The sequence below is a fragment of the Oratosquilla oratoria genome, chromosome 16 (genome assembly GCF_046742065.1).
Source record: "Oratosquilla oratoria isolate Oo_2021 chromosome 16, ASM4674206v1, whole genome shotgun sequence".
Taxonomy (NCBI): domain Eukaryota; kingdom Metazoa; phylum Arthropoda; class Malacostraca; order Stomatopoda; family Squillidae; genus Oratosquilla; species Oratosquilla oratoria.
This window is the reverse complement of record NC_134792.1, coordinates 28,645,978-28,666,678: the sequence shown is the minus strand read 5'-3', so window position 1 is coordinate 28,666,678 and position 20,701 is coordinate 28,645,978. Positions and strand designations below refer to the sequence as shown.

The 20,701-nt window shown below is 39.4% G+C and overlaps 2 protein-coding genes across 2 annotated transcripts; both read right to left on the bottom strand.

The window, feature by feature from the left end:
- Positions 1-172: 172 nt before the first annotated feature.
- On the bottom strand, positions 173-15,373 carry LOC143033582 (alanine racemase-like). The gene is made up of 7 exons (XM_076199073.1): positions 15,145-15,373; positions 13,267-13,425; positions 10,408-10,517; positions 9,871-10,082; positions 4,850-4,959; positions 3,672-3,893; positions 173-723 (listed from the first exon to the last, which is right to left on the bottom strand). Exons 1-7 carry the CDS (start codon positions 15,308-15,310, stop codon positions 173-175), a joined length of 1,530 nt encoding a protein of 509 aa, XP_076055188.1. The 5' UTR covers positions 15,311-15,373.
- Positions 15,374-15,877: 504 nt separating this feature from the next.
- On the bottom strand, positions 15,878-16,438 carry LOC143033581 (uncharacterized). Its single transcript, XM_076199072.1, has one exon. The coding sequence runs from the start codon at positions 16,436-16,438 to the stop codon at positions 15,878-15,880; it is 561 nt and encodes a 186-aa protein (XP_076055187.1).
- Between the last annotated feature and the right edge of the window lie 4,263 nt (positions 16,439-20,701).

Genomic DNA, 20,701 nt, shown 5'->3' with positions numbered 1-20,701 from the left:
TATCAATATTGCATCACTTTCTATAAAGCGTATACGAAAAATGATAAAATTATCAATAAAATAGTGAAAATAATTTTACATTCTTTTCATGGTAGTGTAGAGTTACCTAGTATTGCTTACCTAGTATTGGTTAGTGGGGAAATAAGAATATTTCTTGTTGGATCCCCACCTCTTAAAATATTGCGCCGGTATTTGATTGCTCATACCCTTTGTGCCTGTCGTACCTAGTTTTAAAAGTTGATACTGACGGTGCAGTCACTACATGATCTGGCAAATGATTCCACTCACGCAATGTACGGATTGTGAACCAGTTTCCCTTGAGCGAAGTTCTCCAGTGGTCCGGAACAACTAATTTGTAACTGTGGCCCCTGAGTCCAGTTGTGCTGAGGCTGAAAAACTTTGTGTAGGGAATGTCCTCATATCCGTGAAGAAGCTTATAGACTTCAATCGTGTCTCCGCGTTTTCTTCTGTCCTCCAGCGTCTGTAAGCCGAGGAATTTGCACCTCTCTTCATAGGGCAGCTCTGAACATTCCGGCACTAGCTTGGTAGCCCTGCGTTGCACTTGCTCCAGTAGTTTGATATCCTTCACTAGGTATGGCGACCAACACTGGGATGCATAATCTAATATCGGTCGAACCAGCGCCTTGTAGAGAGGGAGCAGGATCTCCCGATCCATGTAGGTAAAATTCCTCTTGATAATGCCCAGTCTGCTATTTGCCTTGGCTGCAATCATGGATACATGTGTGGAGGACTTCAGGTCTGTAGGACTACTAGTTGAATCAGTTTAATTCTATGTTTGGTTATTTGCGTGTTTGTCAGTTTTAATGTAGGTCAACTAAACATTTCTAAGACACTTCTCAACAACTAATTACTCTCAGCTGAATAAAATCGTTTGGTGACAAGTATAAACAATATGCAGCATATAAACAATCCCCCATCGTCTATAGATGGGGGATTGTTAAAATAAGTTTGGATTGATAAAATGAGTTAGGGACTCATGAAAATATATACAAGAATTGTCCCCATCGTTAATAGGTTACCAGGTATCAATGTATATTTCTTTTTCTTGTAAGATGATAATGTAGTGATTTTAGTTCGGAACAACGGCAGGACAAATGAAAATCAACACAAAATATATAATCTCTTTCTTTTGGTAATTAGCCACAAGGTGCGACACTAGAAGTGTCACATGAGAAATATAGGTGAAGCTCGGACTAAGGCCACAGCGTAGTGGAGCTTATGGTTGTAGCTGGACGTGGAGCCTAACGTCGGCGAGGCGGTAGATGATGACGGCGAGGCTCGATGGGACAGCTAGAAGACTGGACGAGGAGATGTAGTTTGTGCGCTGGTCGGTACTGTTCTGGATTCTGGATTCCAAGAAAAGACCACCTCGCTTGCGCGGGATCGGGTTTTGTGGGAGGGGAAGAATGTCTGTTAGAAAATGAAAAGATAGTAGTGTATAAAAGAGGGCTACTGCCACCGGGCGAATTGCGAGCGATTAGGGGTACTGTTCTGCCCATCTCGGCGAAACGCCGACCTTTTAAAGGAGGCTGGCGGGAACGTGAGGAGCTGATTGGCTGACCGCTGGCTGGCAGGGACACCCTTGCGAACTACGCTTGCCAACTACAGGAACTTGGAAAGGCTAGCTTCGAAGATTTCTTTGTTCAGTGTGTGACGGGTCGTAGGGTGCGTCACGTCACTACAATAACATTGGGTTTGATCAAATTAATTTAATATACGCAAGTATAATATTCACTCTGTTCTCAGGGTAATGCCGCCGAAACATTTGAATTATAAGAGAAGCACTTTTTCGATGTAGTCTTGCATCTTCAGAATTGTTTTAAACTGACCGTGGCTATGAATGCAATAGAGATTAATTCTCCGTCATGCTCAGAGACCGTTCTTAGTCTCCTTCGAGCCATTGCCAGAAGGACGCCAAGAAAAAAAAGAACAAAGATCCCTTAACGTAGTTATAAGTACCGTATATACTCGTGTTTAAGCCGACTTCATGTATAGTGCGACTCCCAAGTTATTTATTAATTTATGTATGTAATTTATTTATTTATTTATTTATTTATATATATTTTTTTATATAAGCCAAGCTCGTGCATAGTGCGACTATTGACGTATTAGGGGTCCCGCGACAATTCTATTACAATTTTGTGTGTGTGTGTGTGTGTGTGTGTGTGTGTGTGCTGTGCGTGCGTGCGTGCGTGCGTGCGTGTGTGTGTGTGTGTGTGTGTGTGTGTGTGTGTGTGTGTGTGTGTGTGTGTGTGTAAGTAAAGAAAATGAGCGGCACTGTGACTGGAAACAAACTCAAGAAGTTAAATTGATCGTAAAAGGCTAAATGTCAATGTAGGATTCTGGATTGGAGGAACTACTCGAGTCATGGTTTATGATTCGATGTATCAACGCAAATACAGGGCCTAGAACGTGACACTGGCACTAGTATTTCATGATAGAGATTGATTCAGTGAGACTGATAACTCTGTTAGGGACTCCTTGCAGCTTGAAGATAATTGTTTATCTGTTGAATGAAAAGTCTTCTAGGAGAGCTGGATTTTACTCAAGAAATACCATGAGCTTAATACGCCAGTAACAACCTCCCAGATATAAGTCCCACACAGAAAACCCTCGCACACTAGACAAGATCTATACTGGCACATCTGCATTCAGGTCATCATCTGTCATTGATACAGTACCAACACAGGATAGGCCTGGCCACTGATTCAAACTGCCCTAGATGCAACCACCACACAGAAGACACAGAACACCCATAGTACAATACCCTGCTTTGAATACCCCTGGACAACAATACATCTCTAAAAGACTTATGGTCCCACCTGGAGGCTGTTGCCAGTATCTTGGACTCCATAAGTGATTGTCTTCAGCATGAAGCTCAACTCACAAGTGATGGCCAGGGGTGGTTGCTGCTGTTTGGCCCCCAACTCTTGGGGTTGGGGGGTGGTCCCACAACATAGACGCTGCAGCACACAAACACTTGCCGCAGCCACCACAAACACATCACACCCGCTACACTACATAGCAGAACACCCACACACACCAAGAAACATTAAAACAACACCCAAAGACCTTTATTACGCACAAATACTCTCTTCTCTTCCTCCACAACCACCAAATACCAGCCTCCAGAAACATATTCATAATCATATCACTCACCGCTCCATTAACACACTGAAAGACAACACACTGCTGCATGCCAGACCCCCTGATATCCACCCTTCTGAATCCTCTCTCCCACAAAAGGACAGAGTCCACTTGGCCAGACTGCGATGCGGCCACCACCCAGCACTTCTAAGCTACCAGAAGAGGCTGGATGACCGCATTGTGAACAGCTGCCCAGGATGTAACACTTCACCCCATACCATACAACACATAATGGAAGACTGCATTATACACAATCATGCACGCAAACAACACAACATACACTCTATAAAGGATTTGTGGGAAAACCCAGTTTCGGCTATAGCATTCCTTGGGGAGACGGGACTGTTCGGACAGACAGTCTAGGGAACGACAACAACTCACAAGTGATCTTGCCCTCAGGCCACAAGCACATGAGCAAACACCTTACCAGAAATACTGGGCTGACATGGACTTGGATAATCTCAGGAAATACTAATGGTGAGAGGACACTTTGGAAATCTTACCTGTCCGTAATCTTCGGACGGCACCTCTGTTGATAAGGTTCTGAGCACACTTATAGGACCATCCCATTCTGAAATTGGCAATGCACTCCAGTTTGGTGGTTTTGTAAGTGGCATGGAGGCCAACCTTCTTGCCTGGTGGCAGAAGCTCGTAGAAGGTAGGACGGCTGAACACGGAGAGAGGTAGCTGGAACCCAAGCCTCTCATACTGGATCATGTCACTTGCTGTAGAAGGAGACAAGACAGGCAAACATTAGGCTTTAAATCAGAGCAACAGCCTCGTACCCAGTCACCCCATTCTGATATGATGTGATACTTTCCCAACTGCATCATTCTTTACACCAAACCTATGCAACAGAGTATGGGTGGAAGGTACATTCCCCACCACCCACACAAGCCACCATTCTTCCTTTCTCCTAACCTAAAGAAATATAACTTCCTTGACTAACTACTTTCCAATCTCTCTCAGAAATTGCCTTTGTAAACTCTTGGGGTAGTTCTAATTCCCTGCAGATTGAAACCCCAGTATCTCCAATTGTCCTTCCAATCTGGCTTCCATTCTGGCTGCAGCAATGCAGACATTTTGGTGTGAATAAAAACAAATAATATGCATGGGATTTGCCAACAACTGGTATGTTATGCAGTATTTTTTTTTAAATTTGTTTAGTTATCTTTATATCATTATAAGTCTTAATATTTTATTTGGAAAATACTTCAAATAGCCTGACAGTTGTGAATTCAATGTAAACTCATTCTAGATTTCCACCTACCCATATCTATCATCTCATTTCTGAGTGTATGTGGTGACATTTCAGTCCTCCTGTCACATTCAATTAGCCTATCCAAAGGAAACATACTCAGCATCATGTTCACCATTCACCATAGTCATTGATGATAAAACATTTCAAAATGAACCCAAGTTTCTACATTGCTCTAACCCAGCTCACTTCACGCGTGTTCTCCATAAAGATGTACCTTCTTAAAATCATTGGCCTAAAGAACATGAACTGAAGATTTCCCTTTCAAAATCATGCATTACCGCAAAGGAGGGTCCATTCATTGATGAGAATTATTAATTACGTTTGAACTTTGACTACTTTCTTGCTGTTCTTGTACTTGTAACATCAAATTGTTGTCCTACACAAATCAGGAAACCAACAGATAAAACTATTTCACTTCACCTGAGCCAATTCCAAAGATACAACTACCCACTCTGACAAAGTTGAGGTCAATTCCCAGACCTTGTATGCAACCAGTAGAGTTGGCCACGTGGCGGTGGATGAGACGGTGTCTGCAGAAAAAGAATAAAAGAATAAGGAAAGAGTGGCACTACCTTCTTGAGGTATGTATATACAGTACATATTACTGTATATATGTGTGCATAATGAAAGTATATATGTATGCAGTAATAATTGTTGCTCCATATTTCTCCAACCAAAAACTCAGACCCACACTGGATGGCATTGGTCCTTCAAATGCCCCCACAGATCCTTCTGGGAAGAAATTTTGCACTGTTGTTTGTGTTGTGTTACTATGGGATGGTTACTATGACATCAGCTACTGTGAGATGGTGAGTATGTTGCTGACTGTTAGTTTTCCTTGTGTGGAAAAAATGGAAGAAAGTTGAAGGAATTTTCAGATCCTGGAAATTAATTAACAGACCGCAGGGCAGCTCGAATATTTCTTTGATATATACACACACACACATAGCCTACATGATGAGTAGGCTATGGTACTCGAAGTGACCAGTAAAGTTTTCCAGTTCTTGAAGTGGGTATAGTTTTGGCATAATGGAGAAAGAGAAAGAAGAAAAAATAACAAATGAACCAACAAAGAGAGGATTAGACATAAGTATAGTGGAGAGCCCAAGAGGTGTGATCCCCAAAAGACACTGTCTCATAGACACACCAAGGAAAAATCAATGGTGGGAAAATAGGAGTTTTTCAGAATTTCAAAGAAACCCAGGCGAAATAGGCAATAGCTTAGACATAGATATATTAGATATAGTAATGCATTAAGGAATCACAAAGTAAATGATTCAATGGAAGAAATCATAGACTTAAAATTAGATCATTAAGCGGTTCTTAGAGAATTGATTACGTTGCGAAAGAGTAATGAGCAAATGATCAAAGAACTAGGCGACCTAAAGAGCGAAATTGAAATCCTAAAAAGAGAAAACAAAAGAATGAAAAATGAGGACAAATATAAAAATGATGAATTGAAAAAGGAGGTCAAAGAACAATTACAAGCAGTGACCGGAAAGGTGGAAGAGTCAATCAAAGAAATAGACCTCACTGAAATAAAAAATCAATGGAAACAAGAACAGGAAAATAAAAAAATATCCTTTAGTGAAATAGTACAAAAACAGATGGAGGAAAATACAAAAGAAAAAGTCATAAAAGTGATTAAAGAAAAGGAAAATTGGGTGAGAGATACAGTTGACAAAGGTAAGTGCATTGTGGTCCATGGTATCCAGGAAAACCATGATATGTATAGATACCAGAGAGAAAAGGAGGAGAAGGAAATAACTAAGGAAATTTTGAAAGAAATACAGGATGAAGGACAGTCTCGATAAAGAAATCATTGAAATCCACAGGATAGGCAAATATTCAAAAGAAAAACAACATAGACCACTGAAAATAAAACTAAGAACTCAAAAGCGGTTAAATTGGCAAACAGCAAGAAATTCAAACATATATGGATACAAAAGGAAATGAGTGATAAGGAAAGAGAGAAAGACAAAGCTCTCAGAATTGAAGCCAATGACAGAAATGAGAGAAGAACAGAGACGGAAAAAATATATATTTTTTTTTGGAGAGTGCTGGACTTGATTGAAAAAATGGTACATAAAAAAATGGAAACTTAAACCAAAAAAGGAAGGATAATATGAAACTAAAGGTGGCATACACAAATATCGACGGCATGATCTCTGGAATCAATTAACTAAATGACTATCTAGAAATGGAAAAACCTGACATCATGGGAATTGTGGAGACAAAACTGAAAGGAAATATATCAACAAGCATAGTGGGACAAGGTCTATACAACCATTGGGTGAAAAATAGAACAGAAAAGCAGGGAGGAGGTGTCATGATATTGACCAAAAAGGGTCTAAATGTGACAAAGATAAATGAAGGCCAAGGCAATGTAGAACTAATTATGATCAAAATTGTAAACAAAAGGATGAAAGGCAGAAAATTTGTTGTAGTGTATGTACCACCAAAAACACAGGCTTGGTCGGATAGCGAACATTCTAAATTACTGGAAGACACAATGAATGCGCTAAATGAGTTACTAAAAGAGGATGGAAACATAGTAATCATGGGCGATTTTAATGCAAAGGATATAATCTGGGAAGAAATGATAGTAAAAGGGGGAGAGGATCATTGGAGCAACATCCTACTAGATATGACCATCGAATACACCCTAACTCAATGGGTTAAGGAAAATACTAGATATAGAAACAATGAGGAACCGTCGAAACTAGACTTAATATTAACTTCTGAACCAGATATTGTGAACAAAATGGAGTACAAAACACCAATTGGAAAGAGTGACCATATACTAATAGAGTTTGAATTAAAAGAACAGAACAATGTAAGTAGAAACGATAAGCATGGAGAAGGAAGATTAATGTACAATAAAACGGACTTGAAAAAAAAATAAGAAAAATTTTCCAACACACCAACAGGGACAAATTTTTCAAAGAGGAAAAAAAGATGGAAGACAAATGAAACATATTCAAAGAAAATTAAAATGAAGGAATTGACAAATATGTACCAAAAAAGAAACAAAAAGAGATTTATATAAAGTGTTGGTATAACAAAAGGTGCAGCACGGCTAGAGACAGAAGAGACAAAGCCTGGAAAAAATTGGGAATTTTTTTTTTAAATGGCAAACATATATAAAACTTAGGAACAAATATGTGAATATATGCAGGAAAGAAAAAAGAAATTATGAAAAAGATATTATAGACAAATGTAAGGATCAACCCAAACTCTTTTACAGATATATAAATGAAAAACTAAACGATAAACACAAAATAGTGAAACTGCGTGAAGGAGATAAAGAATATATAGATGATACAGAAATGGCAGAAGTCATGATCAGACATTTCAAGTTGGTTTTTACAATTGAGAGCTCACAATTTTGGGAAGATAGAAAACAAGAAAGATCACCCAAAATGGAAGAAATAAAGGCAACACAAAAAGAAATAAGAGATCAAATAAAAAACCTAGATGTCAGGAAATTGCATGGACCTGACAGAATTGCAAATTGGATACTGAAAGAGTGTATAGATGAACTGACAAACAAACTATACAAGATAATAGACTCCTCACTCAAAGAAGGAAAGGTACTGCAAGATTGGAAGGATGCAAATATAGTACCAGTATACAAAGGAGGAAATAGGGAAGATCCTACAAATTTCAGACCAGTATCCCTTACAAGCACAGTACCAAAAATATGTGAAAAAGTCATCAGAAATAAATGGACCAAAAACTTGGAGGAAAATAAAATAATAAACCCTAAACAATTTGGCTTTGGAAGTGAAAGATCATGTACCACAAACCTAATTTGCTTTTACTCGAGATTAATTGAGATAATACAAGAAAGAGGTGGGTGGGCAGATTGCGCCTTCTTGGATTTGCAAAAGGTGTTCGATAAGGTACCACATAAAAATTAATAAGAAAAATTGAAATAATAGGAGGAATACAGGGTAAGCTGCTAGAATGGATGAGGGACTTCTTAATTGGAAGAAAAATGAGAGTGGTACTTAGAGACAAAAATTCGAACTGGGAAGATGTGAAAAGTGGAGTCCCACAAGGCTCTGTGGCTCCTTTAATGTTTGCCAAATATATAAATGATATGGATGAGGGAGTAAATTGTTACATGAACTTCTTTGCTGACAATGCCAAATTACTCAAGAGAGTAAAAACGGAAGAAGATTGTAGATCACTACAAGAAGACCTAGACAAAATATGGGACTGGAGTCAGAAATGTGAGATGAGCTTCAACATTAAGAAATGTAGCATAATAGAATTTGAAAAATGCAAAAATAGACTATTGGGCCAATACAAAATTTGAAACAAAGAAGTCAAAAAAGTCAATTCAGAAAGGGACCTGGGAGTAGTCATCTCAAGCAACTTGACACCTGATAAACACGTCAACAAATTATTTGGAGAGACTTTTAACTTACTAAGATCAATGAGAGTGGCCTTTGACTACATAGACGAACAGATGGTTAAAAAAATAGTGGTTACACTGATAAGACCTAAACTAGAATATGCTGCAACATTGTGGGCACCCAGCACAAAGAAGAACATAATAAAATTAAAAAGAATCCAAAGAGAAGTGACAAAAATGGCACCTACACTGGCAAATCTGACATATGAACAAAGATTGGAGAAACAACATCTGCCAACACTGGAACAGAAAAGAGAAAGAGGTGATTTATTGACCATTTACAAAATTATGAAAGGGATGGAAATTCTCGATAGAGATGACTTATTAAAATGGGACATAAGAGAAACAAGAGGACATGAAAAGAAACTAACGAAGGACACTTACAGAAGAGACCTGAAAAAGAATAGCTTCCCAAATACAGTGATTGATGTCTGGAACAAACTAAACAGAGAAAGAGTGAATGCCAAAATTATATATGATTTTAAGAATAAATTGGATGTGAAGAGATATAAAAATGGGTCACTACAAGCATAGCTCTCGTCCCGTAAAATACAATTAGGTAAATACATATATATATATATATATATATATATATATATATATATATATATATATATATATATATGTTATAGATTTTTTCGAATGTTTTGGATTTGAGAGATTATTTCATTGAGGGAACTAATTCTAACCTCGTATAACAATAATCAGATTAGAATGAAATGTTTATAAAGTGTATAAGCAACATAGGTTTAAATAAGCAAGATAGGTTTAAATGAGTTTTTAACATGAAGGCCATAGCTGTGGAATTTTTTCCTTTTCCCCCCAATTAAAATAACCAGGCAAAAAAAAAACGGAATAAACATCTCGGAATAATTTCTAATCCTTTCAAGTCCTTGAGGAATTGTCCCTCAACTGAATGAAATGGCCCGACGGCAGGCAGGGAGGCAGGATGAACATAGATGTGGAGCAAGGTGCTGCTGAAAGGGTGAAGAAGGAAAGATGGGAATCTGGATCTTACTTGTACGGTTCTGTGACATTGAGAAACTTGTCCAGCTGCTTCTTGTTGGCGTCGAGGTCCTCCTCCGACCCGCTGAGGTGCGTGTACATCGAGTAAATCTCCACCTCGAGGCCATCAAGGAACTTGACGAGTTCAGCCAGGTCCTCGGGCTGGACACCGTAGCGGGACATCCCGGTGTCGATGTTGATGTTCACTCTCAGGCGTCGGCCATCCTGAGGGACGAAGACCACAGATGAAGAAGGTTATCTAGGATGCCCTGGCCTTTGTAAGGGCTCATGAGACCCAAAGAGCGGGTCATGACAAAGGCTGCTTTGGCCGTGGTCAAGGGATATTGCTCCCAAGAAATTGGTCCCTACTCAGTAGTAGTGGTGTTGGTATAATGCCTAATGCTGATGATGATGGCGATGTTGATGATAATGATGATCTGGGTACAAGCTCGAATCACAAGACAAATGGAAAGCAATCATTGATGTCCCATGTAAAAGAGAAAGACAAAAATCATAACCATGCATGAGATGCAGGGTGTCCGCTTCTTACCAGATACATGAGCTCCCCCTTGCTGAGACCTCTGAGGGCCTTGTCCCAGCTCAGTGATGGCATCAAGTCGTACTCGAGAATGTCCTTCACCTCGTCCTCAATGAGATTTCCTGAGGAAGGAAAACCCAGGGAGCTAGTAGTGACAAACCCGCTTTCACTGCCTGAGCCTCACCCCAGATCAATAGTCGCTGGGTGAGACACAAAGAAACACAAGATCATCTCAAAATCAGAAGGGTTGTGTCACGGTTTTATAAACCTGGAACTGAATTTCATTTCTCAATCGAGTGAGTACCCTATTGGAGTGTCCTAAACAAATATTTATTTATCAATTAAAGGGGACCCTGACCCCCATCAGTGGGCCCCACAACTGACAGTATATCCTGCTTCAGATCCCCCAAGGTCCCCAAATCTGGCCTGGTGAGGTAGAGTGACCTTGGGCGATTTGTAATTGAATATAAATGCCTAGAAAGATACAAGAATTTAAATGACAATTAGTCTTACATCAGAGTGTGTGTGTATGTATGTGTATATATATATATATATATATGTGTGTGTGTGTATATATATATATATATATATGTGTGTGTGTGTATACATATATATATATATATACATACATACATACATACATACATACATATACCAAGGATTTTTCCCCCTTACAAGGGAGGTAGCCAAAAAGGAAAAGGCATAAAATCATTCCCACCCATTCCATCCCTGAATACACTCCACATCCCTCCACACTCCCTCTCATTCTTAGCACCTCCTGGATGACGGGTCATCCCTGCACCTTGTCCACTGCCCTGGGTCAGAAGCAGTGTCGCAAGACACACCACATCCACAGCAAGGCTGCTTCATTAAATCAGCGACCCCCCCTCTCCATCCCCCCATGCATAAAGGAGAAGACGGGGAGAAATCCCTTTGGGCTGCGTCAAAATTTGCTCACACATACTACCTCACCCCCCACTTCATGCATCACAACATCATCCATATACAACCATTCTCCATTCACCCGTCTTCTGTCCTCTCCCGTCCTTCCTCAACAGACATTCCCCTCTTCCCCAAAGCCCCCTTCACCCTATCCATCCACCTCATCCTAGGACGTCCCTTCATGTTCACTCCCTCCAATCTGCCTTCCATACCTCTTTTACTAGTCCTTCTTCATTCATTCTTTCCATGTGTCCAAACCATCCCAATACTCTTTCATCAACCCTATCTCCCAACCCCCTTTCCACTCCTGTTCTCCTCCTCACCTCCTCATTTCTCACTCTATCCAGCCTAGTATCCCCCATCATACAGACACCTCATCTCAAACACATTCAAATTCCTTCTCTCTTCCTCTCTTATGTTCCATGTTTCTGCCCCATACAGTGCTGTTGGCATAATCACTCCTTCATATAGTCTCCTCTTAGCATCCATTTCCAAATGTCTATTCCTCATTACACTTTTTAAACCACCAAGGCATTTACTCGCTTCTCTCAATATACATTCTACCTCCACCTTCACTCCACCTTTTCCTGCCACATTTGCACCCAAGTATCTAAAACTATCCACTTCCTCCAGTCACTCTCCCTTAATGCTTACTTCCAGACTACTGCCACTTTCACCCCTTGTACATCTCATCACCTTACTTTTACCCACATTTATCTTCAGCTTTCTTCTATCACACACTCTCCCAAACTCTGTCACCAACTTCATCAATCCTTCCTCCAATCCTGCCACAAGCGCAGTGTCGTCCGCAAACAACAGCTGGCTCACCTCCCACTTTTCTCCATTTTCTTTAACCATCTCCAATTCCTGACCCACTACCCTTGCATTTACCTCTCGCACTACCCCATCCATGTATAAGTTGAACAGCCAGGGCGACATAACGCATCCTTGACGAAGTCCCACCTTTATCTCGAACCACTCACTCTCTCCATTTCTAATCCTGACACAAGCTCTACTACTCTCATAAAAACTCTTGACAGCTCCTAGAAGCTTTCCTCTATCCCGTATATCCACAAAACCTCCCACAGTGCCTTTCTATCTACCCTGTCGTAAGCCTTTTCCAGGTCCATAAAGGCCCAAAAAATATCCTTCCCCTTTCCTATAGCTTTCTCACATATGTCTTTCCACAAAAATCTGATCTACACAACCTCTACCCGTCCTAAATCCACACTGTTCCTCACCAATTACTCCCTCTGTTCCTCTCCAAATCCTTTCAATCAAGATCCTCCCATAAGCCTTCCCAACTACACTTAACAAGCTAATCCCTCTGAAACTACTACATTCCCACTTGTCCCCTTTTCCCTTGTAAAGTGGAACTATACAGGCACTCCTCCAGTCCTCCGGCACTCTACCCTCTCTCCAGCAAACATTAAATAACCTCACCAGCCAGTCCACCATCACGGTACTCCTTTTTTTAGGACATTCTGCATGGCATCCATCCAGACCAGGTGCCTTACCTGCTTTCATCATCTTAACAACTGCCTTCACTTTATCCTTCACTATTTCTCCTCCATTTTCCTCACTCATCACGGTCATTTTCTTAGCATTTCCCATTGCAGCTATATATATATATGTATATATATATATATATATATATATATATATATATATAAACATATATATAAACATATATATATATATATATATATATATATATATATATATATATATATATATATATATATATACATGTGAGTGAACTCAGACTAAAACTCCTTTGTTTCCTATTCCCACACGCGTCCACCTGTCAACATGTCTCAACATAATTTTTTAACTCGAAAAGATCATAAAACATGAATTGCATAAATTTAAAAAAAAAATACCCTATTAAAAATGCTTTTTCGTAATACGGGGAGCAGGTCGGATTACCTAGGACTGTCACTGCAACTTGCACCCCGTTCTTCCGGAGGTGGACGCCCTCGGACACTGTTGCCACGGCCAGATGCCGGATTCCCTCCTCCAGGAGAACCTTGACAGCAGGCAGCAGCCCGATATTGTATGCGTCGCCCTTGACGACAGCCATCACTTCTGCAGGAGACGAAAACAACCTTCAGTTTACCATCTTTCCTCCTGGATCTAGAGCAGCGAAGGGGGAGGTAAAGGTGGATGAAATCCCACTCAGCACCCTCCCCCTCCTTAGATATCTTCCTCCACACCCATTTCCTTCTCCACCTCCACCCCTTCCATCAGAAAATATAGCGTTCAATTTCCTGGAAACTGCCACAAGAGCAAACTATGTAAAAAGCTCCGAACCACTTCAAGATCGGTACATCGAGTCCTGCAAATCACAAAATAAATTAATAAAGTATTTAGATAAAACAAGTGAGTTAGTATGATAAAAAGACAAGACAAACTAAGTAGTAGATAAATCTACAAATAGATAAGTAATGAATGGATGATATAAAACGTTTTCAAATGATATGACGTCACTCCTTTGCAACAAGCGACGACGAAAGCATATTAAGTGGTGGAAAGAGGAATTCTGCGTGGTTAAGTGAAACACAAATAGTAGGGTCGATATATTCACATTTTTTATTTCTAATCTGCACAATGCAAAAGGAGAACACTCACTGACTAGGCATAGGGGAGCACAGGGTAGTGTGGGTATTGGCACACATCCTGGCGCCCCGTGCCAGATGGGATTTGTAGGCAGAACAATATAGATTAGATAGGTGTTATATATATATATATATATATGTGTATATATATATATATATATATATATATATATATATATATATATAAATTATAATTATATATATATAATATATATATATATATTTACAAAGGCGGAGCATGCCGACAGGAGACCTTTTGGTCCATATCTAGGTCGGATACGAAAAAAATCATGATAGTGATAAATGAATATGCATATATATGAATATGTATATATATATATATATATATATATATATATATATTATATAACATAAAAGAAACAGCACCTGCATGCAATATGATTAGAACTGAATACAGAAATGGCAACAGCGCAAGGTGGATGCGTATATGGGGGTACTACTACGTAGAACAATTGTGTAATGGCTATGCTGACTACATAAGATAATTACCATATAGGGATTAAAAACTCCATATACTATAAAGTACTAACTATACTATAAGTGAAGAAAAAAATTACTACATCATGAAATGAATCGACGGAGTTGAATTGCAAGAGGGATTCTAAGATTAAAAATCTTAAATAAATATTCAGAAATACTTTAAATGACCGACAAATGGAAAAGTGGGAAATAATTATGAAAACGGCACCATTGTCAGTGAGCTGACAAAAAAATGAAAATTAAAAAGGTGAAAGCAATACAAAAGTAACAATGACAAGATGAGCAAGAAGTTGAACCTAGGTAAAAACAAACTCAACAACGGCACTTGTTAGTAAGTTTTCAAGATGGAGAAAACGAAAAACAGGTATTGAAAACTGTAGGGACAATCCACAAAAAAACAGATATTTAATTTATGCCTAAGTTCAAATTATGTAATGTATACCAAGATGATAACATAATGAACATTATCCTATCGAGAAACAAAATGGTTAGTAGATTTACTGAGGAACAAATATTATCTTAAATTAGTGATTCGTACTAAGACCAAGAATAATGGTAAACAAACGTGTATATGATACATCCCAACTATCTCGATAGACAAGATACTCTGTATGGAAAAGCAAAGAATTGGTTATCAAACAAAGCCTTTACTAGTATCGATCATTTGGAATCGCGCTAGGAAACTTACCAGTCTTTGGACCCAAAACCTTTCTGAGGGCCTTGACGTTGTGAGCTACGGCGTCCAAATTTACAAGTATGATGGAAGGCACTTTCAGTTGCTTGAATAGGGAATTTGCCATCTCCTCAAGCTGGCCATTGTTCCTGACGGGGTATTTGGAGATTGAGCTGTTCATTGTAGAATGGTGATGTTAGTATGCAAGGCTGATCTGAAATGGCGAGTGGTAAGGTCGCTTGTATATTCCTGCCAACGGGTTGAATTCGTATATGACATCTTATCAGTGAGACATACCGTGTATTTTTTGTTAAATTATTATGATTATTCTCATTTTTAATAGCTTTGGATATTTCATTACTTCCCATTGAGAACACCTAAATGCAAATTTTCCAGACCGCCTTATTATGATTCAAATGTATGATGTTCTTGACCTGGATAGATGAAATGCGTATTTGAACCGACACAAAAATCCAATAGAAATGCTGCAGACATGCGCCATGACGTCACACCCAATGCGCAGAAAGCACTGTAATACCCATATCAAAAATCACCTAAACTTAACTATATCAATATCTATTGCATCACTTTCTCTAAAGCGTATACGAAAAATGATAAAATTATCAATAAAATAGTGAAAATAATTTTACATTCTTTTCATGGTACTGTAGAGTTTGCTTACCTAGTATTGCTTACCTAGTATTGGTTAGTGGGGAAATAAGAATATTTCTTGTTGGATCCCCACCTCTTAAAATATTGCGCCGGTATTTGATTGCTCATACCCTTTGTGCCTGTCGTACCTAGTTTTAAAAGTTGATACTGACGGTGCAGTCACTACATGATCTGGCAAATGATTCCACTCACGCAATGTACGGATTGTGAACCAGTTTCCCTTGAGCGAAGTTCTCCAGTGGTCCGGAACAACTAATTTGTAACTGTGGCCCCTGAGTCCAGTTGTGCTGAGGCTGAAAAACTTGGTGTAGGGAATGTCCTCATATCCGTGAAGAAGCTTATAGACTTCAATCGTGTCTCCACGTTTTCTTCTGTCTTCCAGCGTCTGTAAGCCAAGGAATTTGCACCTCTCTTCATAGGGCAGCTCTGAACATTCCGGCACTAGCTTGGTAGCCCTGTGTTGCACTTGCTCCAGTAGTTTGATATCCTTCACCAGGTTTTGCGACCAACACTGGGATGCATAATCTAATATCGGTCGAACCAGCGCCTTGTATAGAGGGAGCAGGATCTCCCAATCCATGTAGGTAAAATTCCTCTTGATAATGCCCAGTCTGCTATTTGCCTTGGCTGCAATCATGTCTACATGTGTGGAGGACTTCAGGTCTGTAGGACTACTAGTTGAATCAGTTTAATTCTATGTTTGGTTATTTGCGTGTTTGTCAGTTTTAATGTAGGTCAACTAAACATTTCTAAGACACTTCTCAACAACTAATTACTCTCAGCTGAATAAAATCGTTTGGTGACAAGTATAAACAATATGCAGCATATAAACAATCCCCCATCTATAGACGATGGGGGATTGTTAAAATAAGTTTGGATTGATAAAATGAGTTAGGGACTCATGAAAATATATACAAGAATTGTCCCCATCGTTAATAGGTTACCAGGTATCAATGTATATTTCTTTTTCTTGTAAGATGATAATGTAGTGATTTTAGTTCGGAACAACGGCAGGACAAATGAAAATCAACACAAAATATATAATCTCTTTCTTTTGGTAATTAGCCACAAGGTGCGACACTAGAAGTGTCACATGAGAAATATAGGTGAAGCTCGGACTAAGGCCACAGCGTAGTGGAGCTTATGGTTGTAGCTGGACGTGGAGCCTAACGTCGGCGAGGCGGTAGATGATGACGGCGAGGCTCGATGGGACAGCTAGAAGACTGGACGAGGAGATGTAGTTTGTGCGCTGGTCGGTACTGTTCTGGATTCTGGATTCCAAGAAAAGACCACCTCGCTTGCGCGGGATCGGGTTTTGTGGGAGGGGAAGAATGTCTGTTAGAAAATGAAAAGATAGTAGTGTATAAAAGAGGGCTACTGCCACCGGGCGAATTGCGAGCGATTAGGGGTACTGTTCTGCCCATCTCGGCGAAACGCCGACCTTTTAAAGGAGGCTGGCGGGAACGTGAGGAGCTGATTGGCTGACCGCTGGCTGGCAGGGACACCCTTGCGAACTACGCTTGCCAACTACAGGAACTTGGAAAGGCTAGCTTCGAAGATTTCTTTGTTCAGTGTGTGACAGGGTCGTAGGGTGCGTCACGTCACTACAATAACATTGGGTTTGATCAAATTAATTTAATATACGCAAGTATAATATTCCACTCTGTTCTCAGGGTAATGCCGCCGAAACATTTGAATTATAAGAGAAGCACTTTTTTCGATGTAGTCTTGCATCTTCAGAATTGTTTTAAACTGACCGTGGCTATGAATGCAATAGAGATTAATTCTCCGTCATGCTCAGAGACCGTTCTTAGTCTCCTTCGAGCCATTGCCAGAAGGACGCCAAGAAAAAAAAGAACAAAGATCCCTTAACGTAGTTATAAGTACCGTATATACTCGTGTTTAAGCCGACTTCATGTATAGTGCGACTCCCAAGTTATTTATTAATTTATGTATGTATTTATTTATTTATTTATTTATTTATATATATTTTTTTATATAAGCCAACCTCGTGCATAGTGCGACTATTGACGTATTAGGGGTCCCGCGACAATTCTATTACAATTTTTTTTTTGTGTGTGTGTGTGTGTGTGTGTGTGTGTGTGTGTGTGTGTGTGTGTGTGTGTGTGTGTGTGTGTGTGTGTGTGTGTGTGTGTGTGTGTGTCAGGATAAAGAAAATGAGCGGCACTGTGACTGGAAACAAACTCCGAGGTGGCTGACAGCACGTTTCATGAAAACTGGGACGATATCTTGTGTGAGTGTTAATTATTAACATCTTAAAAAGGTGTCGATATAATATAATAATGTTTCTTTTGATCAAAACAAGCATAATATTAGATACCTATCTATATCAGTAGACGTCCCTCACAGTAGGAACATATCCTCAAAGTTGAGGATATAAATAATAACGCTTTTTTTTTTTTTTTTTTTTTTTATCAGTGTCGCTCTTTCACATTGTGATGTACTTTGGGTAAATAACTTCTCTTTGATACAGGGCCTGTATTATTACATGCATTGTAAAACTTCGTTTTCTGATTTTCCTACATTATAGATGCATATAGATCGTCTACATGCAACTACAAGCCAATCAGTTTGACATCGGTTATAGGAAAAATGCTTGAATCAGTAATAGTAAATAGACTCAGAGCACTCATCCGTGATTCACAGCATGGTTTCTCCAAGGGTAAGTCATGTGTGACTAATCTTCTATCCTTTTACACTAAAGTATATAAGGCGTCAGATAACAATGATAATTACGATGTTATTTACCTTGACTTTAGCAAAGCGTTCGACAAGGTGCCACACCAGAGACTAGTAAATAAAATCAAAGCCCATGGCATAGGAGGAAAAGTGTTAGAATGGATTAGAGCTTGGATTAGTAACAGAAAACAGCGGGTCACCATGAATGGAGTAAAATCTAGGTGGGGCAATGTTACTAGTGGGGTCCCACAGGGCTCGGTTTTGGGTCCCTTGTTGTTCATTATGTACATAAACGACTTAGACGACGCGATAAATAGTGATGTTAGTAAGTTTGCGGACGACACTAAAATAGGACGCCTAATTAGGTCAGGGGACGACGCAGAGATTCTGTAGGATGATCTTAACAAATTGTTCACATAGTCGGTGAAATAGCAAATGAACTTCATTATCTCTAAGTGTAGCGTGTTAAACGTAGGGCTACACAACCCCGAAAATAGTTACAGCTTAGATAACACGCTTTTAGAGAAAACTGAGTGCGAGACTTGGGAGTTCTAGTGAGTCCGGGCCTTAAAACAAGGAAACAGTGCATTAGCGCCAGGAATAAAGGTAACAGAGCATTAGGTTTCATTGCTAACACGGTAACGGATAGAAGTGCAGAGGTAATTATTAAACTCAAGCGATAGTTAGACCCATCCTTGACTATGCGGTACAGTTTTGGTCTCCGTCCTACAGAATGGAGATCAATTTACTAGAATCAGTACAGAGAAGAATGATCAAAATGATACATGGGCTAAAAAATTTACCTTACGAAGAGAGGCTTAGACTTCACTCTCTGGAAAGACGCTGAGTGCAGGGTGATCTAATAGAGGTGTTCAAGTGGATCAAAGGTTTTCACAAGGGTGACGCAAACAAGGTCATCGTATTAAGACAACAGGACAGGACTCGCAGTAATGGTTATAAACCGGACAAATTTAGATTTAAAAAGGAAATAGGCAAGAATTAGTTTATTAATAGGGTGGTCGACGAATGGAATAAACTTAGTAACCATGTAGTAAGCGCTGAAACTATCAGTTGTTTTAAGAAACGATTAGACAACTTTATGGATCGGGATGACAGGTGGTGATGGATACGGAGCTGCCTAGTGTAGGCCTTATGGTCTCTTGCAGTCTCCTTCATTCTTATGTTCTTATGTTCCTATGTACTACATCTAATGACTCGGTAGTTGGTGAGTTTGTATAAACATGATTATTAGTATATGACAAATTTACTGAATGCTAATGGGGGGTGAAGCTGACAGGGCTCTGCCGCAACATGTAAAATGCGACCCCAACATTTGATCATTGACATTAGGCCTACCGTAGTCGAATGTTGCAGTTCCGGGCATCATTTTGGACGTATAGGAAATAAATGGAATTTATTTATTTTATTCATTTATTTTATTTTATTTTATTTGTCTATTTATTTATTTTTGTGTGTCAAAGATAGCCCCAAAATGTTTAGGAAAACTACTAGAGACATCGGACATGAACGAAGATTTAAAAAATAATTACCTTTTGCTTACCAAAAATGCATGAATTTTAACACGTTCAAAAACATAACCTGTGTATAGTGTGATTCCCCCCCTCCCCTTTTTTTAGTGTATATACGGTAGCTTTTGGGTGGGTCGCGATCCAAACATTTTCAGCAAAAGGAGTCCCCCGAGGATCTTTACTACAATTAGCTGTTTTTGTTGAATCGTCTTATACATTCTTTTTAGTGGTAATATGAATGTTGTTGAACGTAATGTGAACATTGTTTTCACGTCCAAGATTGATGAGTTAAAATCAACAGACCGGGTAAAGTTAAAGAAACGAAAAGATACTGGACCTGCAGGGTGTATGTCGTCGACGTCTTCATCAAACTGCTGCAGCAGAATATATGAGGTTGGAAAATATGAGGAAGGGAGAGGAGAGAGAGAGGCAGGGGGATGAGCATCTGAGAGAAGGGAGAGGAGGAATAGAAGGGGAAAGGAGGAGGCTCTAAAGGATTCTTGATTTCTTTTTTATTCATTCATTTATCTATGTATTTTATCAGCTTGATTGAAAAAGTATTGTGTTGCATTAACCTGAGCATAGTATGCGATCAGAAGTGTAAAATATTGGTCACTAGATTTGTTAAATTTTAACTTTCAGACACACCTATTGCTATTATTAGGGTAAGC